Raw genomic sequence first — 24,140 nt, 5'->3', positions numbered from 1 at the left:
GTTATCAGTCTGAATTTTCAACACTAAAACAAGTGGCTTTGTGGCTCAATTGTTGACCACATGACAGCGACGATGAGAAAGTGAGATAGCAACGGGGACTTTCAGATAACTCTACTGAAATTTCAGGTTGGCAGCCCCAATAAAGTACAGTGACAACAAAGTTGAAGTGAAAACAAACAGGCGACCGAGTTCTGCTCGACTGTGGGATAGCCTATAGTCATGCTTTAGTGACTAAAAAGAAAAAGTTTCTTTAGGAAAATGATAAACTGGCTCTTCAAAAATAAAAAAATATATTTTCAATATTAAAATGGTTTTACAAAAATAAAATATTATAATAAGCCTATCAAGAATATTTAAAAATTTATTTAAATTTGAAAATTTTTATCTCTTTGCATAAAATTTCAAATATAAATTCTACATTTTTTGTAGCCTAAAAGCCTTAGACACTCTAACTCATCTCATTTCAATAAAATATTAATAATAATAATAAATTCTACATTTAAACATTATATGCAAGCAAACATTATTATATTTATCATCTAAGCAAAAACTTGAACAAATACTATATCGGTTCGGCTTTTATAAAGTTATCATACCCATTCTTCCCTGAGGGCAACGGATATGGTGAAATACTGGAATACCGTTATCGGGCATGGCTTGCAATTTGTTGAAAACTTGTAAACAATGTTATTTAGACAGGTGTTATAATTCTCATAAATGTCGCTTTTTAGCTGAATGCCTTTTCTCGAATCTTTACTGTACTTTTAGGGCATTTTCAGTGCGGCAACTTTAAATTCTTGTTGTTTTAGGAACACTCTTAAAGGCTTTTTAGGGATAATGGAGGTACTTATTGCAGATTTCTGGCGATATTTGTAAACCGATAGGCCTTCGCAACTGTGGTATATAATGTTGGCCAGGAGAGAGCATTCAAATTAGAGAGTTCCCATAGCTGGTGGCGCCATGAACGATCATCAACTAGTTGTTGCCAAAGTTGTGGTTATTGTGGTGCTGCTGTTGGTCACATTAATCTTCTGCTTCCTGCCTTATATCCTCAATCGTTGGTACAAATGGACTGAACGGAATGTGGGCAATGCTCGGGACTTTCTCGCAGTGCTTTGTCTATTGAACTTTGGTGGTGGCGTCTTGATTGCCACCACTTTCATTCACATACTGCCCGCGGTGGTGGGCGTTGTGGATGCACTGCAGCAATGCGAAATGCTGGCGACAACGCCATTTGCGTTGCCCGAGATGCTCATGTGTTCCGGCTTCTTTCTGATGTACGGCATTGAGGAATTGATGTACTTCATAGTCGGACGACAGCAGCGTAAGAAGCAGGAGATACTGCAGCAAGCTCTAGAGGAAGGCACAGACAAGGAACAGCAGCAGCTGGAAGATGTGGCAGAACCGAATTGGCTGCGTGGTCTGGGCATTATTGTGGCGCTGTCGTTGCACGAACTCTTTGGCGGCATGTCCATTGGCCTCGAGGAGAGTGTGCAGAATACTTGGTTCATGTGTGGCGCCATTGCGGCCCACAAGCTCGTCTTGGCCTTTTGCATTGGCATGGAGATTATGATGGCCCACACACGCTGGCTAATTGCGGTCATCTATCTGGTTGTCTTCTCCATTGTGACGCCCATTGGCGTGGGCATTGGCATTGCGGTCAGCGAGACAGCGAGTGCGAATCAACCCAGCATTCCGGCTGGAATTTTACAGGGTATTGCCTGCGGCACTCTGCTCTATGTAGTCTACTATGAGATTGTGGCCAAGAATCATGCTGGCTGGCGCATCTTCCTCTGCTGTCTGGGCGGCTTTGTGCTCATGTTTGGTCTGCAAATCGCAGGTAAGTTGGCTGAACTTTCAGTTAACTTTGTGAAGCTTGTTTATTTCTAACCCGAAAATCCATTGCAGTGGTCGAAGCGAAGGGTAAAGGTGGCTACGAATGCCCCAGCCATGTGGTCAATAGTGTCAACTAACTTGAAAGTAATTAACACTTTAAGTAAAATTGTTTTGAAAGATTTAAAACATTCGAAAGCTTCCTTGCAAAACTTTTGATGGCATCGATGTATTCGAACTACACTTAAGCTTTAAGTTTAATACGAACAACTCGATGAATCTTGTTTTCAAATAAATTTATTTCAACACAAACAATAAGGTTTTTTATGGTTTGTGTTATAATTGCAATGGAATCATTCAATCGTAATCTTTTTATATAATTTCAGCTCTTTATTTCTTTCATTTCCCATATGCGAACAAGTGTGAAAAGTTATTGGCTTATTTACGTTAATATAGTTCAATTATAAAACAATATTTTATATTTTTCACAAACTCTACTTTGAAATACAATTATAAAGTATATTGCTTAAATAAGTATGAAAGGCCAATTTAATTCAAAGAGCGGATAAACAGGGCATTAGAGAAGATTTATGCTTCTAGCAAGACAATGACCCAAAAGATAAGGCGGGAATCAACTTGGCTAATGGAATTGGAATTGCCCTTATGCCATCCAACTACCAATTCACTCACCTGGCATGCAAGTAATAGAGAATTTGTGAGAAATTTTGAACACAATTCACAACAAATCTGACCTTAGGAGAGAAATGGAACAAAATTAGCCCTGATATCATAAAATATTGGTAGAATCGATTCCAAACCGTCTGGGAATAGTTATTAACCAAGAGGAAGGTTTTAAATACATAGATATTTTAATATATTTATAATTTGTTATTTCCGTCTGTTTGCTGGTGCTTGTTTTTTTATTTCTTTTTCAATTATTTTATTTAGTAAGCAAAGAGTGAGAAAATAAATTAAGTGCAGAATATTTTATGTTTAACATAAGTATTTAACTAAAATCCTGCGTTTAAATAAATTCAATGCCGCCCTTAGCTTGGCCAGTATAATGATTAAAAGTTGTCGCTTAGTAATGGTTCACTGTCGTGAAGATTAAAACATACAAATTACGAAGAGTCTAAATAACCTCCATAAAAAATAGTAAAAGTCTTTTACATTTTATAACAAAGAAGAAAGTTGATTATCGAGATAAATTTATTGTCCACAAACATTTTCCGAGAAAGATAAAAACAGCTTAACAATAAACACTGCCCAGCGGAAATGCGAATATTATTTGTTAACTTCAGTGTGTCAATTGTGTATTGTAGATAGATCAAGCTTGTATCACCATTATTATCTGACCTGATTGAAAATACGATAGCATTTCCAACAATCGAATTCAATGTGAATTAATCACACCGACAAAGAAGAAATAAAAATAAGAGAAAAGTAAAATAGAAATATTCTATCACCCGAAGAGTCGAGTCCGACGATCGGTCTGGCTATTGATGAACTTCATTCGTATAATCTGCTTCCCTAGTTAGGTCGTAATTTCCCCTGTCAATCAGTGCTTCGATATATAATTTACGACTGTCTGATATGGAGGCAACAGACTATATATGTGGTAGCACTTTAACCACAGTGCAGACACTTTCGGTTCACATTCGCTCGCGTCAAGATGTACGGAATGCCAACAATAACAACAACGGCGGCGACAGCGGTTATTGCCCAGGTGGCTATCGAGGAGCGGGACACAACATTGGATCGTCATGGACTATTGGTGGCCAAAGTTGTCGCCATGGTTGTGTTAATTGTGGTCACTGTGCTGTGCGGCAGTTTGCCTTATATGTTGGATCGCTGCTTCAAGTGGACGCAACAGGATCCCGAAGAGACGCGTGCCTCGACGGTGGTGCGTTGCCTCATTTACTTTGGTGGCGGCGTTCTACTGTGCACCACATTTCTGCACATGCTGCCCGAGATTATCGAGGATGTGGAGCAACTGCAGCGCTGCAGTATTCTGGCTTCAACTCCATTTGCTCTGACCGAGATGCTTATGTGCACCGGCTTCTTTCTCATGTATGCTCTAGACGAGCTGATGCACTTGGTCATGCTGCGACATCAGCGTAAGCTTAGCCGCAAGGAGTCACTGGCCAGTGCCGCCTTTCAACGTGGTCACAGCCGCAGACACAGCAGCAACGTGGAAACCCTAAAGAATAAAGAACCCGAGCAAGCAGCTCATCAGCATTGTGATCTGGAGCGTCCAACAGAAGCAGCTGCAGCTTCTAAAAATGGTCATGGTCATGGTCATAGTCATGGCCATGGTCATGGTCACAGTCACATGCCCGTGGATGACGGTGGCGCCTCTATGCGCGGATTGGGCATCATTTTGGCCTTGTCGCTGCACGAACTCTTTGAGGGCATGGCCATTGGCCTGGAGAATACAGTGGGCACGGTGTGGTTCATGTTTGGCGCTGTCGCTGCTCACAAGTTGGTATTGGCCTTCTGTGTGGGCATGGAACTATTGGTGGCCCGCACTCGCACCTCTCTGGCCATCATCTATCTCATCACGTTCTCGATTGTGACGCCCATTGGCATCGGCATTGGAATCGGGATTAGTCAGCAGGCGAATGCGGATCAGCCGAGTATTCCATCGGGAATACTGCAGGGCATTGCCTGTGGCACGCTGCTCTATGTGGTCTTCTTTGAGATCCTCACACAAAATCATGCCGGCTGGCGTCCCTATATCGCTTGCCTGGCGGGCTTTGCGCTAATGTTTGGACTCCAAATACTTTGTAAGTAATCGATAACACTGGTGACTGATAAGCAAGAAACACCGGTATTGCTTTGATTGACAGAATGCATGTCTTAAGGCATCACCGCTAAGCCGCAGGCACGTGGACTTGATTAAATAACTAATATGTTATATGTATTTTTAATTTTTCACAGCCGATGAAGCGGAAGGTGCTGACAGCGACTCTTGCTCTTAGAGTCTTTGGGTCGAGACGTTTATCACTATGTGTGTCATATAATTCTTTAACTTTAGTTAGAATAAACAATTTATGTTAGATATCACAACGAAATAAGCTTCCACTGTTAAAGTTTTTAATTTAAATTTGGCGCTCTATTCAAAATGTTTTCAGTGTGTACACACTTTTTGGGTACGTTAAATAACATAACGTTAGTCTGTTAAACTTAACAGAGAAATTATAGCAGGAAAATCGAATGTTTTGGCAGTCAAAGACCTCTAACGAAATTGTCATGTATTTAATACAATTATATATTATTATTTAACTTATTTCTCTATCAATAAACCGGGTTTTTACTATATTTACGAGCAACCCTCTAGTTTGTCTACGCCACTGCGCAAAATAATCTGTTTAACAGTTCGTGCGAGCATAACATGTAATTAGCAGTGTCATTTGAGTACAAAATCGCGTTAACATCGCCAACGGCATAACAGTTTATAGTTGTGGAATCGAACGGTCGTGTTAGCGGAAGAAATCTAAATTGAAATATTCAAAGCGTCAGTCCAGTGCTCGTAAAGCTTTTGTCACAATAAATTTCGTGTAAACGTGTTAACTTATAAATTAAACACAATTCGGTAAATTTTGTTTAGACGCGTCTCTGCGTTTCATATCAATTGGTGTGCGTGCTCTCAATTCGTTCTTCCTTACCGCTATTTGACACAGTGTGGGTGTGTGCCTGTATGTGTGTATGTTTGGTGGGTGCATTTGTTTATTCCAACCGCCAAATACTTCTAGTGAACTTGCGTTGTTGGGCGGTGCTGTCATTGGCCACCCTCCCCCTGCTCGCTTCATACGTTCCGTACAGAAAAATCGAAACTCCCGCACATTGGGTGGATGAGTTTGTAGTAACAAAACATCAGCCACAAAAAGAGCAAAAACAAAAAGAAGCGCACACACAAAAGGAATACGAACATTAAAGCGTAAACTGCAAAAGGGAATAAAAATCCGCAGAGGCACAGAGAGAACGAGAGAGAAAATAAATAATTATTAAATACCAACGCGTGACACGAATGTTTCGTGAAATTATTGAAAGTAGACCTTATATCTTTTTTGTACTTTTTACATAACAGAATCGCGAAACACAAACCTGACAATAAACGTTGTGCAATTTGTATACAATCACCTACAACAACAACAACAAAAAAGTACTTAAACAATCATTGAACAATCTCTGCAGAGCTTTAAAGTACCGCTACTTAAAATTCATATGCCCCATTCATGCGTTTTCTACCCACTGTGCGAATCGTAAACAAACGAAAATAAAATAAAATAAAAAACATATATACAAGTGCTTTACACTTTTGTTTAAATAAAGACTGGTTCCAAATAACAACTTTAAAGTTCTGTCGTTTGACCTACAATGTAAACTGTTATAACCTTACGGTAAAATACGAACAAATAAGATATCAATTGAAACAAAATGGTTATTATTTAGCTAAAGATTAACTGGCGGATTTGGGAAGCACATCAGAACAAGTTACTTAACTTTCATTGGATCAGGTGCGTAAAGTTCGTATGAATGTTATCTTAAGTATATTACAAATGTTATTCGCAATACCAGAGCCAAAGCACATTGACCTTGTTTCTGCTATTTGTTCTTCCGATATATATTCTATATGTATAGATATGTATGTTTGTGTTTCAGACATGAATATTCATTGAGCGTGTGTGTTGAAGTACTCACATTTGCGTCACATATATATAGTATATAATGTTATACAGATAAATATGTGTATATTTATATCTACAGTTACATTTATATTATAGACACATGGGATGATTAATGCTTTGTTTGCTTTGCTTCGGATCGCTTCGCATTCGTTATTATTTTGTCACACATAAATAAATGTCTTTGAAATCAGATGATTTAGCTATTTTTAGCTACTCTTCGAAAATTCCATTAAAAATGTTTTCAATATTTTGCGTCACTTGAATATATATTTTCCCTACAACGCAATTGGCTTTAGCATTAAAATTAGTATGCAGCTCTCTTTTTTTTTTTGTATTTTCTTTTTCTACATGTCGCAGTTGTTGCTTATGCAGCCATATCGCGATATTCGTCATATATAGGTTTTTGTGTAATGTGAATGGAGAGACAGAAAGACAACGATAAAAGCGGAACAATGAGCACGCTGATAAGGCAAGAGTCCACAAATCAAAACTCCCCCAACTTATCGTTGAAGCACGTTCCGCATGAATGTTTTTTGTGGTAACTCAATTAATGTACAAAATTAGGGAAAATTAATTGATTATGCGCCTAATTCTATTGCCGGGATTTGTGACCTTGGTTTATGCTTCAATTCGCTAGCTTTGGCCGCGACAAGCTGTCTGGGGATGATTTGCACACACTTCTGAGCCACGTTATTTGCATAAGGCCAACGCTGGAATTAGGGGAAAACCGCATTGAAAGTGGGGCACAGTATTCGGTTACCCAAAAAGCAAAAAAGAAAAACAAAAAACGAAGAAGAAGATAAAAATCCAAAACACACGCGCGTCGCCATTTTGTCGGTTTTTGCCATTTCCCATTTGAGTTTTATTGTTTTCGTCTGCAGAGCCGAGCGATGTCCTTTCTCCTCCCTCCCCCCCAAAAAAAAAGCTCACACATTCTCACACACAACGACAAATGGACAGATAGATAGATAGATTTATGTTCATGTAAATGGATGATGGTTGGCTTTAGCTTTGGCTATGGTTACAGACACTTTGATGGTTTCGTCCAAAATGTCATGCCATGTTTAGTTTTTGGTTTATCGTTCTTGGCCAACTGCAAATTTGATTTCAAGTAATTGAAAACCATTCTCCTCAACGTTGTTGTCCTTGGCCTAAAGTATTAACATGTTTTTTGTTTTTTTGTGGTGCATTGCACTTAACAGTTACTCATTGCAAACTGGCTTTAAGAAGCAACGTTAGATGACAACCTTAAAACTTGTTTTTATATTTGCAGCTTGCAATTAGTTTGAGAATATCATTAGCATTTAACAGTGATATACCACCATAACCAATAAACAATACCGGATTTAATGAGTCACGTAATGAGAGCCACAAAATTGGACAACAAATTTTTTCTATGTGTTTGTTTTAGAAAATTGAGTTAAGCTTAAGATTCAAACAACTTTTTCCTTTGGTAATAATTTCGTTTAATGCATTACGCATTTCATTATAAAAATAGTTAACGAAAACTTTTGAGTGTGCTTCAAAATATATGCTTGCTTAGACGCTTTATAATTAAATAATAAATAAATATGTACACATAAATCAGCATTTAAATAAATACTAAATCTTTTCAAGCATTAGACATTTCATTGCGCAATTCAAAATTAAGCTATATAAGTGCATATCTATGTATTCAACTTTTAATTATAAAGCTTGTCAACAAATACGTATTTATAGCTGCAAATCTTTTCGAAGAACACTTGTCAAACGCTTCAACAAAAGTCACTGTTTGCCATTCGTCTTCAATTAATTTTTTTTATTGAGCAGAACACAAATGTTATTGTCAATAATGTTAATAACGAACCGAGGAACAAAGACAAAAACCAGCTGAACAGCTGATGATGGTGATGGTGACGAAACCGGTACTGCTTTTTAGCATTTGAAATGAGTCTCGATACTCGACAATCGGCACAATGTGTCAGTGTTAAGAGCCAACAGCTGATTACGTTCGAGACTCGAGTACAACACACACACACACACACACACACACATGATATGAATACACTCATAAGTTCAGTTGTGTATACTTTTACCTACAAACCTCAGCCAGCAAAATAAAAAAAAATCAATAAAAATATATACCTCAAAACCGGTTGACAGCAGCTGCTGCGTGAGACGCACTCAGATGACTTGTTAATGATTATGATAATGACAATAATAATGATAATGATGATGACGTTGTGTCGCATGTTTGTAGGTGAAACACTCGTATGCACATAACATGCACAAAGCTTGACGTTTATATTGACAAATTGAGATGTAGGGAAGTCAAATTGAATACCCTGCAGCTATGCTGCTCAGCAGGGTTTTTTACTCTAATGAGTGCTGAGACTAGACAAATCTCATTAGTTGAGGAGACGTCAGTGTCAAGGAACCTCTGCTTTAGCAGCAGATTGATAACGAAACTGAAATGTTTTCATATTAAATTTATCTTATCACTTTGCATCAACGTCACAGGGAAATGCGTACATAGTAAATCATCACATGAACCTTGCTTAATTGCAAAACTCGTTTTGAAAGTTTGTTTTGTTGGTAATCCGTTTGCAAACAATAACACAAAACTAACGAAATTCATGAACATTATCATTGTTAGACAGGCGGAATCTTCATAAATTGCAAACACTAAAATTTTCAACCTCACCCATCAGCATTTATAATTATATATTATCATACCCTATAATCATAAATTATGTGTGCAAGGGTGTAACAAACAGTCGTATATATTCTTTTGTTGTGTGTATGTGTATTGTTATTATTAAATAACAACATAAAAAGAATTGTATTTAAATTCAACTAATATTCATTTTAGTTTATTCGTTTCATGTTCTGAAAGTTTTATAATAATTGCAAAATGAAAACACAAAGGTTGGAGTGTTTTATGAATATCTGCCACGTCAAGGTCATATAACATATGTCTGAATAACGAGCATGTGCACTTTATTAAACTACTTTTCGCCATATCATAATAATAAACGAGTTTAGCATGCAATTTGCGAATTAATTCGTTGGTCTTTGTTCACTTCGCCCGACGAACTTTCAAATTGTTCGCAAATGCTGCCGCAGGACACGCACATAAATTTCATCCATCCGAGAGCAGATTGTGAAAATGAAAACTTTTTGCTTTTTGCCAGGACATGAGGGTCACGTGCTTATCGCATGTCCGTTAAGCTACCATTTGCATAAAATAATCGTAGCAAGAACGTCGACAATGGCGCAACTATGTAATTTTATTTGTCAAACGTGCGAAATGTGCTAAAAACGTCAGTCACATTGCCTGACACACGAAATGTCAATAGTTCGACCAACTTGAACTTTACTTGAATATTAGATTTGATGAAGATTTATGTCTGTTGTGTTTAATGAAGACATATGTATAACGCACTTATCTCAAATGCTGAAATTATTGGATAGTTTGTTGGGGTTATGGAAAGGTTTTAATGTTAAACGAATAATTTAACAAAATACTTATTTCTTTTTAAATGAAAAACAAATTTCGAAGTACATATTGCAATTCTGTTTCTAAATCGAAATAAAATGGAGATATCTCTAATTCAAACATGCAATATATACTTATACCATGAATACTTTAGAATATCTCCAAAAATCTTTAAGAAAACGTTGTTAATTATTAAATAACAATATTATATTTAACAGAGAACAAAGCACATCTTTACAGAAAGAAAAAACGTGCTAGAATCAAGATTAAAATCTTGAATCCAGATTGTTTGTATGTCGAAAGAAAGTTTATTCTTAAATCAATATCGAAAATGCAACGATGTGAAATAAAGCGAACAATTTTAAATAAGTCAAGCCAATGAAATTCATAATATGAGCAGAGAAGAGATTTTGCTGCAAACTTTACTTAGTGTTTAAACCCCACTTTCCGATGTATTGCACAATTTAATGCTGCAATCTTCCATGCAGTATAATGTTGTTGTTTTTCATTGAGCTCTAAAAGTTGCACTTTCTGCAATCTTCCATGCAGTATAATGTTGTTTTTCATTCAGCTCAAAAAGTTGCACTTTCACCATTAGAGAAGTGATAAAAATTTCTTTAAAGTCGAGCTGCGCAATAATCTAAAGAAAAGAATACATTTTGTTCCATCAGTGAGAAAGAGAAAAACTCACTCATGAGGGGAATTTATGGTGTCAACTGGTAATTTTCCACTGACTCGAGAAAACAAAGAACAATCCATAGCAAATGGAGTTAGTGGTTGAAAATGCTGAAAGGCATTTAGAAAATTAAAGGCGAACAAACAAGCCAAAGATATGAGATACAGAATGGGGAGAGCGAGAAACCAAGTCTAGAGAATTGAGAGGGTGAGGCAGACCGAGAGCAAGAGCGAGAGAGAGAGAGAGAGAGTTACTCGATGCCTTCAATAATAATATATCCATATCTCAATCATCACAAAGAGCCGAGAATCGAGTCGAGTGCAGTTTGTTGTTTGGTGTCCAGATTGTCAGTCAATTCAGTCGTGATTCAATTTGAAGCCGCGATGGCTGTGCAACAACACCACAGGAAACTTTAAGAAAACAATTTCAACTTGTTTCCAATTGAGTTTTGCATTCTTTCATTTTCTCACTCTTTGAGAACAAAGCAAATTTATCGCGAGCGGACACAATTTGCAAAGTAAGTAGAGCAAACGAGCAAAAAACAAACCAAAAAAAAAAAAAGGCAAACAAAGGAAAACGTGCAAAAAGGGTAAGAAAAAAGTTGGTCATGTGATGTGATTATTGAAGCTGTGTCGCCGTAGCTTTTAACTCTTCTTTATTTCCCCATTTATTTTTGCGTAATTACATCACATGCCACTTGTCCTTGTCGCATCGCTTGTCGAGTGGTTCGTCCTTGCTTGGTCCTTCGTCCTTCGTCCTTCCGTTCTCTCGCCAAACAAGATTGTCCGCTGGCTAATCTACAATTTGTCATCTTGCTGTCTATTAAATTTCTCATTTCAAGTGACCTTCAAGTTTCGCCCATTTCCTTTTTGTTTTTCTAATAATTTACCTCCTAACTTGTCAGCTTCAATCAAATACAATTAATTGATCATCTTTTAATTAAGGTTTACAAATTACAATCGGCATATTTTATTAATCAATGCATTTGAAATTTGAATTTAATCCAATATCCATTTATTTGTTGACTTTTCAATTTCAATTCTAGTTCCGCTTTAATATTAATTTATTGAATAAACCCGTTTACTATAAATAATTGAATAGTTGTAATTAATTCGTATTGCTGTTTTCGATTGACTTACTTTGAAAATTATTCATTAAAGCATTTTAAGTACGCTTTAATTCATGGCAGTCAACAGAAGAATGCAAATATATAATGTAATATATGAATATGGATTTATTCAGTTCCATTAATGAAAATGTGATTGTAGAATGTGTGAACACAAAAATCAGTCTTATTTTTATTAAATTATTGTTCTAAGATATATCTGAGAAATTGGTTTCAATTACAAATTTGTGCAGCTTTAACTGCTTTTGATTATACAGGGTATTCACAAACAGTAGATTTAATTTGCAAATTGCATCTCAACTGGATTTCCAGCTGAGCTCCTCTTATTTGCATTTAAGCTAATTGCAATTTTAATTCTAACCTTTGTTCCCCCCTTTGGCGATTTTGCGTGCACGTCAAAAGAAAAAGTTCAACATTTTTAGGTATATATTTTCATTTATTACTGCCACCCTTAAATTTGAAACGACCTTGTTGTGTTTCCGTTCTTTTTTTTTGTGATTTGCCTTTAGCGAAACTCGTAAAAGAAAATATGAACTATAAAATCAGATTTCAATTTGTTTAGTTTTCTTCTTTTTTTGCCGAGAATTATTTATTTAAATAATCAAAAAATAAAAAAAGGTTTATGGCGGTTGAAAAGTTGCCTTTTTTCTTGCATAAATCAGAGCATGCGATGACTTCATGTACAGCAATTCAAAACTGAAAAGTGATTTTCTTTTTGCCGAGTTGGGTTTCCTTTTGTGTTGCAAGACCAAAAAAAAAATATATGTATATGAAGAGAAATCAGAAGCGACGAATCTCATTTTATATGCACAGGATATACACATGAATGAGCTCATGTACATACAGCAAACACAAATATATTCATGTATAACAAGAGAGAAACCGAGTATACTCGACTTTGAGATACCTGCTGAAGAAATTATTCGGAATATGTAAATTTCATATTGAAAATGAACTCTTAGTAAGATTTTTGAATTCCAGCCTTACTGCTTATTTTATAAACCATCTTTCCTAGCTCGTATTGTTTGGGCCGTGTCTTGATTGTTTAGTCAGAGCTATACATTTATATATAGTATATTCCATAGTTGTTTCTTCTGAAAACTTTCAGTTGTCACAAAGTTATAAGACCCTTTTAAACTTTTCGCAGCGGGTACAAAAAATAATCAATAAAAAAAAACGCCTTTACAAGTGTCTGTGTGTGACCACAAAAGTTTGTCAAGTTTAAGGCAAAAAGCATAAATAATCCTTTAGCGCACAACATTGCCTCGCTATCTGCATCTCAAACGCTCTCCCTTTCCATCTCTTTCTTCTTTGCCCTAGGTTTGTTGCTGTTGTGGCCAAAAAAGAAATGGTTGCTGGCTGCGCTTTATTGTTGCAATTTGTCAGTGCCGCAAGAGGCAGCAGCAACTAAATAAGCACTCTCTCTCTTACACACACACACAGAACATCAAAGCATGCCGCCGACTCTCTAGGTGTGTGTGTGTGTTGGTGTATTTTTGTTGTGTGTGCATTTGACTTTGCCACAGTGACACCTTTTTTATATGCACTTGTTTGCCTGTCACACATTTTTTCCGCTTTTCAAGCAACTTTCAAGGGGCACATCCACAAACAGTTTTTGTTTTTTTTTTGCCTGCTTGTGCTGAAGGATTTCTTGGTGTGCGGCATGTTGCATGCATGGTTGACAACGTAGCTCTTAAGCTGGTTGAACAGTTGAAAAAGTACTGCGGCACTTTGATCAACTAAACTATCAATGTTAAAGTGTGGTTTATTATAGCTGCATTTTGCATAAAAGATGTAACAAAATAAGCTTTATGAATCAGACAGTTTTTTCCTATATTCTACAGCTGCTATAGTAATGTTTAAATAATGGATTCTATCAACAATATTTTATAAATTACCTTTATTGGAATTTCTATACTCTTAAGCCATAATCAATTTATAAAGTCACGTTCAAGGGGATTAATTGTAATCCTGTGCATATGCTTGCTGAGTCAAACTCACATGTTTGGCACTGCGCCTCCGTATTTGTATAATCCTTGTTATCTCCTCGTCTCAGTTATGCAAATGATGCAAATGAAAGGCAGACAAAACTTGTCTATTCATGTCACGTTTCTCATTGCAAATGAAGCATAAAATCGCTTTATAAATGCAATGCAAACTGTGAAGTGATGTCAATGACATGGACATAAATGCAACAATTAATTGTATCGACTACTATTCAGACTATCGTTTTACGTAGATAACCTGAAACCGCAAAACTATTAAAGACCTAACAAACAACAATCGTATTGCACTTACAAGTTGATGGGGGGTCAGATTTCGTCTATCAATTGCACGGTTTCAATTGCTCGAACTACATCAATTAAGCAGTCAGCGGCGAATCGCATTGCAAAAGGGAATCAAATGGTTGACAGGCTTAATGGTCAGACAAGACCATTCATAACACTTAAGGTGTGTTAAGCCAACTGTCAGCTTGTTGACTGCATTAAATTCTTGCTCAACCAACGCAGAAATACTTATCATGCTTTGCCTTTTTCTTGCAATCTCAAGGTAAAAGAGACCAAGGATATTTTTAGTTTTGCTTGAGAGGAAAAAGCACAAATGCAATTTTCTTACTTACTAATGGAAAACACTTGTAATTAGATTAATTAGTTTTAAGTAGAGCGATAAGTTTCTATTTACAACAAAATGTAAGAGAAGTTGGTCGCATATTGAATCTATAATCACAAAAGCACATCGAAATCTATAAACAATGTAAATTGCGGTATTTTCGTTCAATTATACCAAATTCATATACCAAAAAATACTGACATACTGACATGTATATTTGGTATATTGTCATACTACTACATTTGAAAAATACCGAAAAATACCACATAATATGTAAAGTAAAGATTTTTATTTGATCTCTTTCTTTCTATTCTATTTTTCCTGCATTTCCAAATCAAAACTCGTCTTACGGCATCAGTTATCAATTGAATCAATAAGAATTAAGCTTTCCTGGCAATTGACAATTTAGCAATAAATAAATGTAAAACCTGTGATCATAATATCGTATTCTTTATGGAAATGGCCTTTTCTTTTATGATTGAAACTTGAAGCGAGGCCAATAAAGAATACATGAATGTGAATATGAATATATGAGTATGAAAATATGATTGTGTCTATGCTTATGAATAGCTTACTACGCAGCAGAGTGAATGACTTTGCGAAGAAGTTTATTGCATTGGCCTAGTTCCTGATTTTCGGCTATCACAATTACCCCACACACAAAAATAAAAGAAAAAAAACCGAATTCAAACTGGCGTAGGTCAGCATCAAACCACTTTGTATTGGTATCACACAAAATACAATAGCGCAAAAAAAACACACACACATACACAGAAAATCCACACACTCATTGCTACGTTAATAAAGGCATAAAGCAATGAACATATTCGAGCTTATCGCGCATTTAGGTTTATCTCAATTGATCCATAAAACAATATAATTCAAATTAAGTATTTTAAATGTTCACATTGTACTCATACAATGTCGTTTATTTGTTGTTGCCGCACTAAACGATTAGCTTAGCTAGATTATGCCAGCACATGTTAGCAATATCATCAGAGACTTCTATCAAATTACGTCTACTCTTAAATGATGCACTCATTAAGGGTTGACTTATAAAATTTGTTAATAAGGGGCTTTTTTAAGAACTAGTTAATTCTAGCTTCTAGACCATTCGATTTGGTTTGCTAGTAGATTGCTTATCACTCTTTATTAGTTATTGCTCTAGATTCATTCGGTCTAACTATTTCTGTAATTCAGTAATGGATTCATGACAATGAACCTCTTGAATGAATGCCTTTTATGACATTCATTCTTCATTAATAGTGTCTTTTGATAATTAAAAATTCAATCATTGTACGCTTCTTAATTGAACTATTCATAATCGTTTTCCATTTTTATTATTATAATTAAATATTAATTGTTAATGGATAAGATATGAATCTTACACTACATAGGTCTCTTATCTTGCAAAAATTCAATTATATTTTGGTCTGCCACTGATCTTTCATCTTTTAGTTTCTTCTTTATCTTTAAACACTTCATTGCTAAACCCATAAGTATTAATGAATAGAATTCCATCTTAGGCAAAACTTATTAATAGATTCCAATATTTGTTTAATGTTCATTACCATTATTATATAAATCTATAACTGAATAAGTACCTCAAGCGCAGTAACCCAAATAAAAACTTTACAGTTATTCATTCCATTAAATCATTTCTTGGATTCAATTAACAGTTTCCCCGCCATGGAATGTATCCATTGATTAAATCAATAAACTTGTTTTCTTATTTTTGTTTTTCAACTAAAACGTGTTTTGTTTTGCAGACAAGAGTATGCAAATGTCGTCTCGAATAATCAAATTTGTTATATCAGTTTCCACTTTGGCATGATAATGAGCAAGGTTGTCATGATTAAAAATTGTAACATTGTTAGGTGTAATGAATGATATAAAGGCAAATTACATATTCTGAGCACAATAATAATGCACACAAATCAAATGAGCAGACTGCAAGAAAGGAATAAAGAAAAATGAGAATGAAAGAGTGACAAGTTGTCGGGGAAAGCGTCGTCGGGGGATGTCAAGTGGCCGCGTGTGGGGCAGGTAGTGCGATAACTGCGATTACACAAATACATATGTATATACATGCATATATACATATATATTAAGTATAGAGTATACGAGTAAAAGTACGCATAGTAAGCTCGCCTAGTGCGACGCCTGCTGATAAGAAATTTATTAGATTAAAGCAAACGATTGCCGCGATTACAGCCTGAGTTTCGACCCCGCCCACCTCTGCTCTCCTCGTCTCGTCTGATAGTCTCTCCTCTCCTCTACTGATACTACTCTCCTCTTGTGTCTACGCTTCTCGTCGCCTCTGGTCGTTTGATTTCGTTCAGTTCCGACTCGTTTTCGTCTTGCGACGGAGGCTTTTGTCGCCCGAATCTTTTCACTCATTTATTAGTCTGGCTGGCAACGAGCCACTGAACTGAACTGTTTTCTTTGGCCGCATCGACGGCGGCTCTCGATGGCTTTCGTCATGCCACAACCTTAAACCTTCCACCGCGTTCGCGTTCTTCAACTCGGCCATTTGTGGCCTCAAGATCTGTGCGGGATTCGAGTAAAGTGTGTTTTCCTCAATTGCTAAATTGTTCTTAGTTTGTAAGTGAAAGTGATCAAAAAGTGTTGCATACGCCAAGGCGCCGCGGGGTCAGCCGATGCATTCGATTTTTTTGTTCAACATTTACATGTGACAATCTGACAGCTTTTTTGCTGATAAGAATACAATAAAATGTTTTAAATAAAAATCATTAATGTATATAACCAAGCATACAATGAAATGTTCACAAAATTTATTAATATAAATTTTGGTTTACACGTGGTGTCGTATTATAAGAATATATCATGATCAATATTCCAATTTTTGTTGTTGTGGTAAAGAAAAACAGAGATCAACTCTTTAAAGTATACACGTGACAAAGTGACAGCTTATTGTGAGAAGAATACAATGACTTATTTTGGTTTACACGTTTAGGTATATGCTCAGAGTTTATCATGATCAATTCTCAATTTTTTGTTGTTTTGGTAATGATTGTTACCAGTGATCAAATTCTTCAAAGTTTACAATATTTAATTGCGCGATTTATACACAGAGAAAGAATTAGTTAATCTGTGATAAATCCAGTTTGTGTTTTATAGCAATTAATTTAATGACAAAGTGACAAAGTTGCATTTTTTGCTGATAAGAGCACTATAAATATAATTCAATAACACAAATAATATTCTTAAAACAATACTAAGCTTAGCTTAATACTATAAACATAAATTGAGACATTCATTAGCTCAAGCTTAGCCACTTTTAAGTTTACACGTGGAGCAAAATAAAACGTGTGCGATAAGTATAACAGAGGAATTCTAATCTATACAAAAGATTAATTTAATTACGCTATAATTAAAATGGTCAATAATAATTGAATTTGAAATTTGTCAAGGATATTCCACGCATAAACCCAGCTTTGTCATTGCGGAAGTCGGCACTAACTAAGTACTATGTATAATCTAATGATAAGGAAAGTGTGGAGTGAAAGTTTGTATGTTATTTACTTGAGACAACGCATTACAAATGGCGCGTGCTTTATATTTCTGACGAACCACACTCGTTATCAGTTCACGTTCTCTACAATGTTTAACACTGTTTCTGTATATTACATTCAACGATAATCATCACAAAAGAAGTAAAGGCAACAAGGCTATTTTTACTACACACTCGATCACATTGTTTGTACAATTAGAAGTAGAAGTGTTCGATTATCAGCGTGCCGAGACCCAAATTGACATTTGATAAGCATTTACTTTTAGTGGATAGTTTATAGACTGAAAGCTGGCAATTTTTGCGATTGAAGATTGCTTCACACCAAAGAAATGCTTATTTAATTCAATTTACTTTAAAATAGAAAAACAATTTTCATATAATTAAATGCAATTTCAAGTGATTTAATCACTAATCGTCGCCTATCGAGCATTGAACTTGACAATGTGCGAGGCACTTTGCTTGTCTCAATTTCCCAACAGCATTGATAACTGTACGTATTTTTTTGTATTTTGGCCTAGAAGTGTCGTAGAACACAAAGAAAATAAAAGTACAGACTTTGAGTCAAGTATTTTAATGTGCTTGAAGCATTTTTATTTAAGGCGTCATAATATCCACTTAGCATTTTCTTATTTAGAAACTTCTAGTTAATTTGAGAGTAATATTTTATGGAAAAACAAGTGAGAAAGCTTTAATCGAGTGTGCTCGACTGTGAAATACCGCTACCCATTTGGATTAAAGACAAAACAGTGCAGTATTTTCTTAAAATATAATAAATAATATACCGCAATAAATACTAAAATGTGTCTAATGATATATTTGGTATGTCGTTGAAGTACCTCATTCAAAATATACCAAAGAGGTCAAAATATACCAGATTATCAAAGCAACTAAACCCTGATTGCAGTAAGAATAATTTTCCATACAGAAGTATTTCTTAAATAATTTCTACAATTTTTATTGGACTGCAATCTAACGGACAGACATGGCTATATTGTCTCGGCTGTTGACTCAGATCAAGAATATGTAAACTTTATGGGTTCGAATGTGCCTCGCGGTGAGTTTTGGGCTTCAAATTATTTCTAGCATGTTATAAAAGCTTTTAAAACAAGCTTTAAATAACTTTGAAGGTATTTTTTTGTTAAAGACAACAGACATTAGCTTAATCCAACGTTTGAGCTTTTGATTTAAAGTATTTCAAGTTAAAATAAGTACTCTACTCGATTAATGAAAATAAAAGCAATTAATAAAAGATTTCGATTAAGTTTTAAGATTGGAACACAAGTGTGTGATAAAGATCCAATAACTGAAAGATCCAATATCTAAAGATATGCCGAAAGATATAGCCAAGCAAGTTTAGTTCTTGAATGTAAATTGCTATACATAGAATAGTATTTTATGCTAGAGTAGAATAAAAAATGTCTTTAACCTCTTCCCACACTTTACTCGTAATTTATTGAAAACTATTATACTAACATTGAATGTCCTCAAACGCCGCCTGCACAGTTAACTCGATTGTGGCAATAACCAGGCAGCAGGCTTCAAACTGGCCAAGTAGGCGTGTAGCTCTGCACTCTGCAAATTGACCTGCAATAAAATGCAGGCATGCTTCAAGCATATTTCGAGTATTGCACACACACATCGTATTATAGCATAGTTTATATTTCGAATACGAAATACGAGTACTGTTTTATCAATGGGATGAATAGAATTCTTTGGGTACATTGTTTGCCAATTCATACGCGAGTATTTATAGTGTCTTTTGTGTGTGATAATTCAGATAATATAGCGCTCGTTGCGAATGATATATCTGTCTGTCTGTATGTGTTGGTGTGTGTGTGTGTGTAGTATTTTGTGGTGTTGCGCTTAATGGACTTGGCGCTTGTCAATTTGGGATCATTTATTAAAATGCTTACAACAAATCGCAGCTAATTTGTATACTCATCTCGCTCTCTTTCTTTCTATCTCTCTCTCTCTTTGCAGCAGCAGTGAACGCACAGAGACTGTGACATAAGAAGGCAGCATCAGCTGCTAATCGACTACAACAACAATCATAAATCATCATCAACACGCAATACGCAGCAGGAGCAGCAACAGCAACAGCAATTGAGTTGCAAGCAACAACATCCAACAACAAAAAAAAAGCAAAAACAAAACGCAAAGAATTCGCATTAATCATACGCCGCGTGTGCCGCGCATTAGAACACGCCTTGTAAAATTGCCATCGATATGTTTGCCAAAAAGCCGCACAATGCGCCGCGCACTTGACACGCGTTGAGTTACAGTTACAGCAATTGCGTGCGTCAATCAATCAATCAAATTGGTCAATTTCCCGAAATCGTTCGTCCGTTCGTTCGTTTTTTTGTTCGTTTAATTTCCCATTCAGTTTTTTATTTCGCCTAAGTTTCGCATCGGAATCAAAGTGCCGCATGTGGGTGACCGGGCTAATCACGTTAACTGGCAGCTACAACTGCAATAACAACAACAACAGCAACAATTTGACTAAGAACAACAACAACAACGCAACGAGCGAAAGCAACGTTAAGCGATTTGCTCAATTCTTTTCTTGCTGGTCTGTGATAAATACGTTAACGTTCTTAATGAATGACTTTCGGTTCAAGTCACTTTATCGTGCCACCAAATCGACAACCACAAACACTTCAACATTAAATAAAACAATCTTAAAAACAACAACTATTGAGGACTCTATTAAAAAGCCTAAAAAGAGCAGACGCAGCATCAAGACGAAGAAATCTTCGACAACATCAACAACAACAACAACAAGCAGCGCCTTTGATAATAGCAACAACAACAATCCACGTACTTATAACAACAGCAGCAAATCGAATAAAGTGTTCCTACATTATATACCACGCGATCCGCGTCTAAGAATTTTCAATAGAACCGCCACACTGAATAAACACTTGTTGTTTTCCCATCCACCACGACGCACTTTAAGTGAATTGAATATAACTGAAGATCTTTGCAATTATGGCGAAGTAATTGGCGGCAGTGACAGTGACAGTGATAATAATAACTATAACTATAACTACAATAATAAACAATTGCAATTTCAAGGCCAACTGTTCAAGTTCTAAACGAGGAGACCTCTTCAAGTTGTTCGTTCATTTCGGAACAACTTTTCGTTTTTAATCGCAGCTTTTTGCGCACCCAGCTTACAGCTATTACATTATCAACGTGTCAGCCAGTTGAAAGGTAAGTCTCAAAACTCATACTCACAATTACAGCTTCAATTTTATTTGAATTATGTTCCGGATTCCCAAGCAGATGTGCCTGTCATCTTAACTAATGTTAAAAAAAAACAACTTTTATTTTTAAACTCTTTAAACTTGTTTACATCAATCCGAGCTTTCAATAGCTGATCACCTTTGAAGCTACAGAACTTAAAAAGAAACAAAAGAGTAGAATTCTTCATATCTTTAGGGCTTTAACTGCGATGGGCCACTAAGCGAAATATTCTTAGGGGAAGCAAACGAGTGTTTCTATGTTTTACATGCCTTTTATTCAATTTCGCTGATTTCGCTGAATTTCGATACTATTTACAGAGTGTACAGTGTGCAGTTAAGTGTAATTTCGATAAGCGAAGAGGCCGTTAAGCAAGATATGGTTTTTAAACTCTTAAAATTTGTTTACTTTAAGCCGAGGTTTCAATTGCTCAAAATTTTTTTAACGACAGAGAGAAAAAAGAAAAAAGTAGAATTATAATTGGAATACATCTCTTCTGCACTTTAGGGCCTTAAATGTGATGTGCCACTAAGCGAAATGGCATTAATGTTTTTGTGATTCATAGGTATTTTACTAAGTTTTAATTTAATTGAGAAAATATGCTGCAAAGCAAACTTCAATACTAAATAAGATGCGTAGACAGTGAAGTGCAATTTCTTTAAGCGAAATGGCCACTAAGTGAGATTTAGTTGTACACTTGGTGGTTTTTTCACTAGAATGCACCATTCAAAAAACTTGTAAATTAAAGTTTAGAACGTTATTTGTATAAAACCATAAATACATTAAAATTAATAACTTTTTCCATACTGTCAAAACTAAAAAGATTCGTAAATTATAAAACAAAGACTTGATCATTTTATGCTAAAGCTATCACACACAAAGACAAACAAATATAGTCAAAGCAATCTATAAATGCTACAGAGAAATGATCTAAATTGATATTTATATCTCATTATTCATTTCAAATATACATATAATGTGACCTTTAAAAAAAAAACACAATATTGAAAGCAACACACAAAAAATTAATATTTTCCAATATGATGAAATTGTTTGTCTTTGGAAATTTTCCATAGTTTTTTCCCCCCATTTTGTTGAAAACTTATTCAATTGAAAGCAACTTTTGCAAATTATGTAATTAGCTCTTTGTCAGTCTGTTCAATTATTATGCCAAGTCATTTTTGGCCCCCTTTAAAGAGAAAATAACGCTATAAATAGGCTGCAGACAGCGACATTTTGAGTGCCAAGAAAAATAAAAGAAAACAAAACTAAAAGAAATGTACGCAAAGCGTAAGCAAAACGTAAACAACGCTGCGCAAAATTTAAATAACATTATTAAGCATTTCGAAATAATTAAACAACAGAATCAGCTGTTGATGTTGTGACGCAGACACAGGCGAGAGCAAAAACAGTTTTGCATTATTTTTGGGGCTCCTTGCACATTTATTCGGCTATTTTTATGAGGTCAAGTTGAAGGCGATTGGCGAAACAATTTTCACGCTGCACACAGGGAAAATGTAGAAAGCGCCAATTGTACAAACAGTTTCTGCGCGAATTTACAAACGAAATGATTTGTTGTTTTTTTTTTCTCTCTTTTTTTATTGCTTTTGTGGTTTTAACGGTGGCAACAAAACGAAAAGCAACAAATTGCGAATGCAAAACAAATTGAAATGGCAAATTGAAACTGTGTTTTTGGATTGATTATTTTTCGATTTGGAATTCGATTAGTTCGAGGATTGGCATATTTGTTTGTAAGTGCAACTCATGCAGCTTAATAACTTGAAAACGTGTCGCAAATTCTGGCCAAAAACTTTTCCAATTAATCAAACGGCAAATCCACAAAAAACAAACACTTAGGGGAATACAAATAAAATAAGTGGTGACAGATATATATGTATGTAATAAACATTTGTAGATGTCGACAAGTAGTGAATGTTTATCAGCAAATATATGTAGGTAATTTGATGTATTTGTAGCAGCTATGAAAATAATTAGATGTTGTTTTTAAGAATGAAATATCAGAAGTTGAAAAGAAAAAGAAACTTATCAAGTCAAGCTTCTTTATACCCTTTTAGAAGAAATATTTGAAATAAGAGTGAGGGGAAATAAAAAAAAATAAATATATGAATTTAGTAATACAAAATAAAACAGAACAGATTAAAGTCAAGTTTAAAGAAATGTGTACTAAAGTGGAAGTAAAAAGGAAATTATTAAAATAAATCTGTACTAATAATACCTGTAAATAGTAATACCTTTTAACAAAAGTCTCTACAACAGCTAGAATTAATATAAACAAAAAAACACTATTATAAATATTCAATAATACTAAATAAATCAGCTTAAATTGAAGCCAAGCTTATTTAAAGTAAAAGAAGTAAGCTTAAGTCAGACTTATTTCGAATAAAATCTTTTTATGTAGAAGAAATTTCTAATAAACTGACTCTCAATTATAGCTCTTTTTAACTAAAATGAGTGAAAATAAAAAGAAACTATTATAAATAGTAAATAATACAAAATAAATCTGAAATCTGATTCACTAATTTATTTAGAAGTTTTCGTCAGTTCAAGACAGTATCTTTAAGATACTCTATTCACAAGTAAACTAAGCACTTAATCCGTCAAATCTGTAGCTTATCTTAGACTAAAGTTGAGTAAAAATGTATTCAACAACTTTGCAACTTTTCAATCATCATAAACTTATACTGAATTTCTAACTAAAACTACTTCTTTCATTCTGTTTACAGTGTTGTTATTATTGGAGATCGGATTTTGAGCGAAACAAAAGCAATCTAAGTCCACCTACCGCTGCAGCTACTTAAGAAGAACAAATACAATCTTTGCTGAAAAAAAAAAAACTGAAAACTGTGTTCACAAAACTAATTGCAACAACAAGTGCAAATTTTTTGATAAACCACAATTATAGGAAAAACAAAAAAACCAAGTAATTA

The 24,140-nt window shown here is 35.1% G+C and overlaps 3 protein-coding genes across 3 annotated transcripts; all 3 read left to right on the top strand.

Moving 5' to 3' along the window:
- The first annotated feature begins 960 nt into the window (after positions 1-960).
- LOC117566481 (zinc transporter ZIP1) lies at positions 961-1,973 on the top strand. The gene is made up of 2 exons (XM_034246013.2): positions 961-1,840; positions 1,909-1,973. Exons 1-2 carry the CDS (start codon positions 961-963, stop codon positions 1,971-1,973), a joined length of 945 nt encoding a protein of 314 aa, XP_034101904.1.
- A 1,479-nt stretch (positions 1,974-3,452) lies between these two features.
- On the top strand, positions 3,453-5,034 carry LOC117569347 (zinc transporter ZIP1). Its single transcript, XM_034250480.2, has 2 exons — positions 3,453-4,619; positions 4,774-5,034. The coding sequence occupies exons 1-2, from the start codon at positions 3,506-3,508 to the stop codon at positions 4,812-4,814; spliced, it is 1,155 nt and encodes a 384-aa protein (XP_034106371.1). The 5' UTR covers positions 3,453-3,505; the 3' UTR covers positions 4,815-5,034.
- A 247-nt stretch (positions 5,035-5,281) lies between these two features.
- On the top strand, positions 5,282-24,084 carry LOC117567181 (putative uncharacterized protein DDB_G0289963). The gene is made up of 3 exons (XM_052005150.1): positions 5,282-6,353; positions 19,930-21,162; positions 23,937-24,084. The coding sequence occupies exon 2, from the start codon at positions 20,376-20,378 to the stop codon at positions 21,042-21,044; it is 669 nt and encodes a 222-aa protein (XP_051861110.1). The 5' UTR covers positions 5,282-6,353; positions 19,930-20,375; the 3' UTR covers positions 21,045-21,162; positions 23,937-24,084.
- Positions 24,085-24,140: the final 56 nt, after the last annotated feature.

The sequence above is a fragment of the Drosophila albomicans genome, chromosome 3, assembly GCF_009650485.2.
Source record: "Drosophila albomicans strain 15112-1751.03 chromosome 3, ASM965048v2, whole genome shotgun sequence".
Classification (NCBI taxonomy): domain Eukaryota; kingdom Metazoa; phylum Arthropoda; class Insecta; order Diptera; family Drosophilidae; genus Drosophila; species Drosophila albomicans.
Note: the sequence above shows the minus strand (reverse complement) of the source record. Positions and strands in the feature narration are given on the sequence as shown.

Coding starts and splice junctions, on each gene's coding strand:
- LOC117566481 (XM_034246013.2), top strand. CDS start 961: ATGAACGATCATCAACTAGTTGTTGCCAAAGTTGTGGTTATTGTGGTG. Junction 1,841..1,908: donor GTTTGGTCTGCAAATCGCAG/GTAAGTTGGCTG, acceptor AATCCATTGCAG/TGGTCGAAGCGAAGGGTAAA.
- LOC117567181 (XM_052005150.1), top strand. CDS start 20,376: ATGTGGGTGACCGGGCTAATCACGTTAACTGGCAGCTACAACTGCAAT.
- LOC117569347 (XM_034250480.2), top strand. CDS start 3,506: ATGTACGGAATGCCAACAATAACAACAACGGCGGCGACAGCGGTTATT. Junction 4,620..4,773: donor GTTTGGACTCCAAATACTTT/GTAAGTAATCGA, acceptor AATTTTTCACAG/CCGATGAAGCGGAAGGTGCT.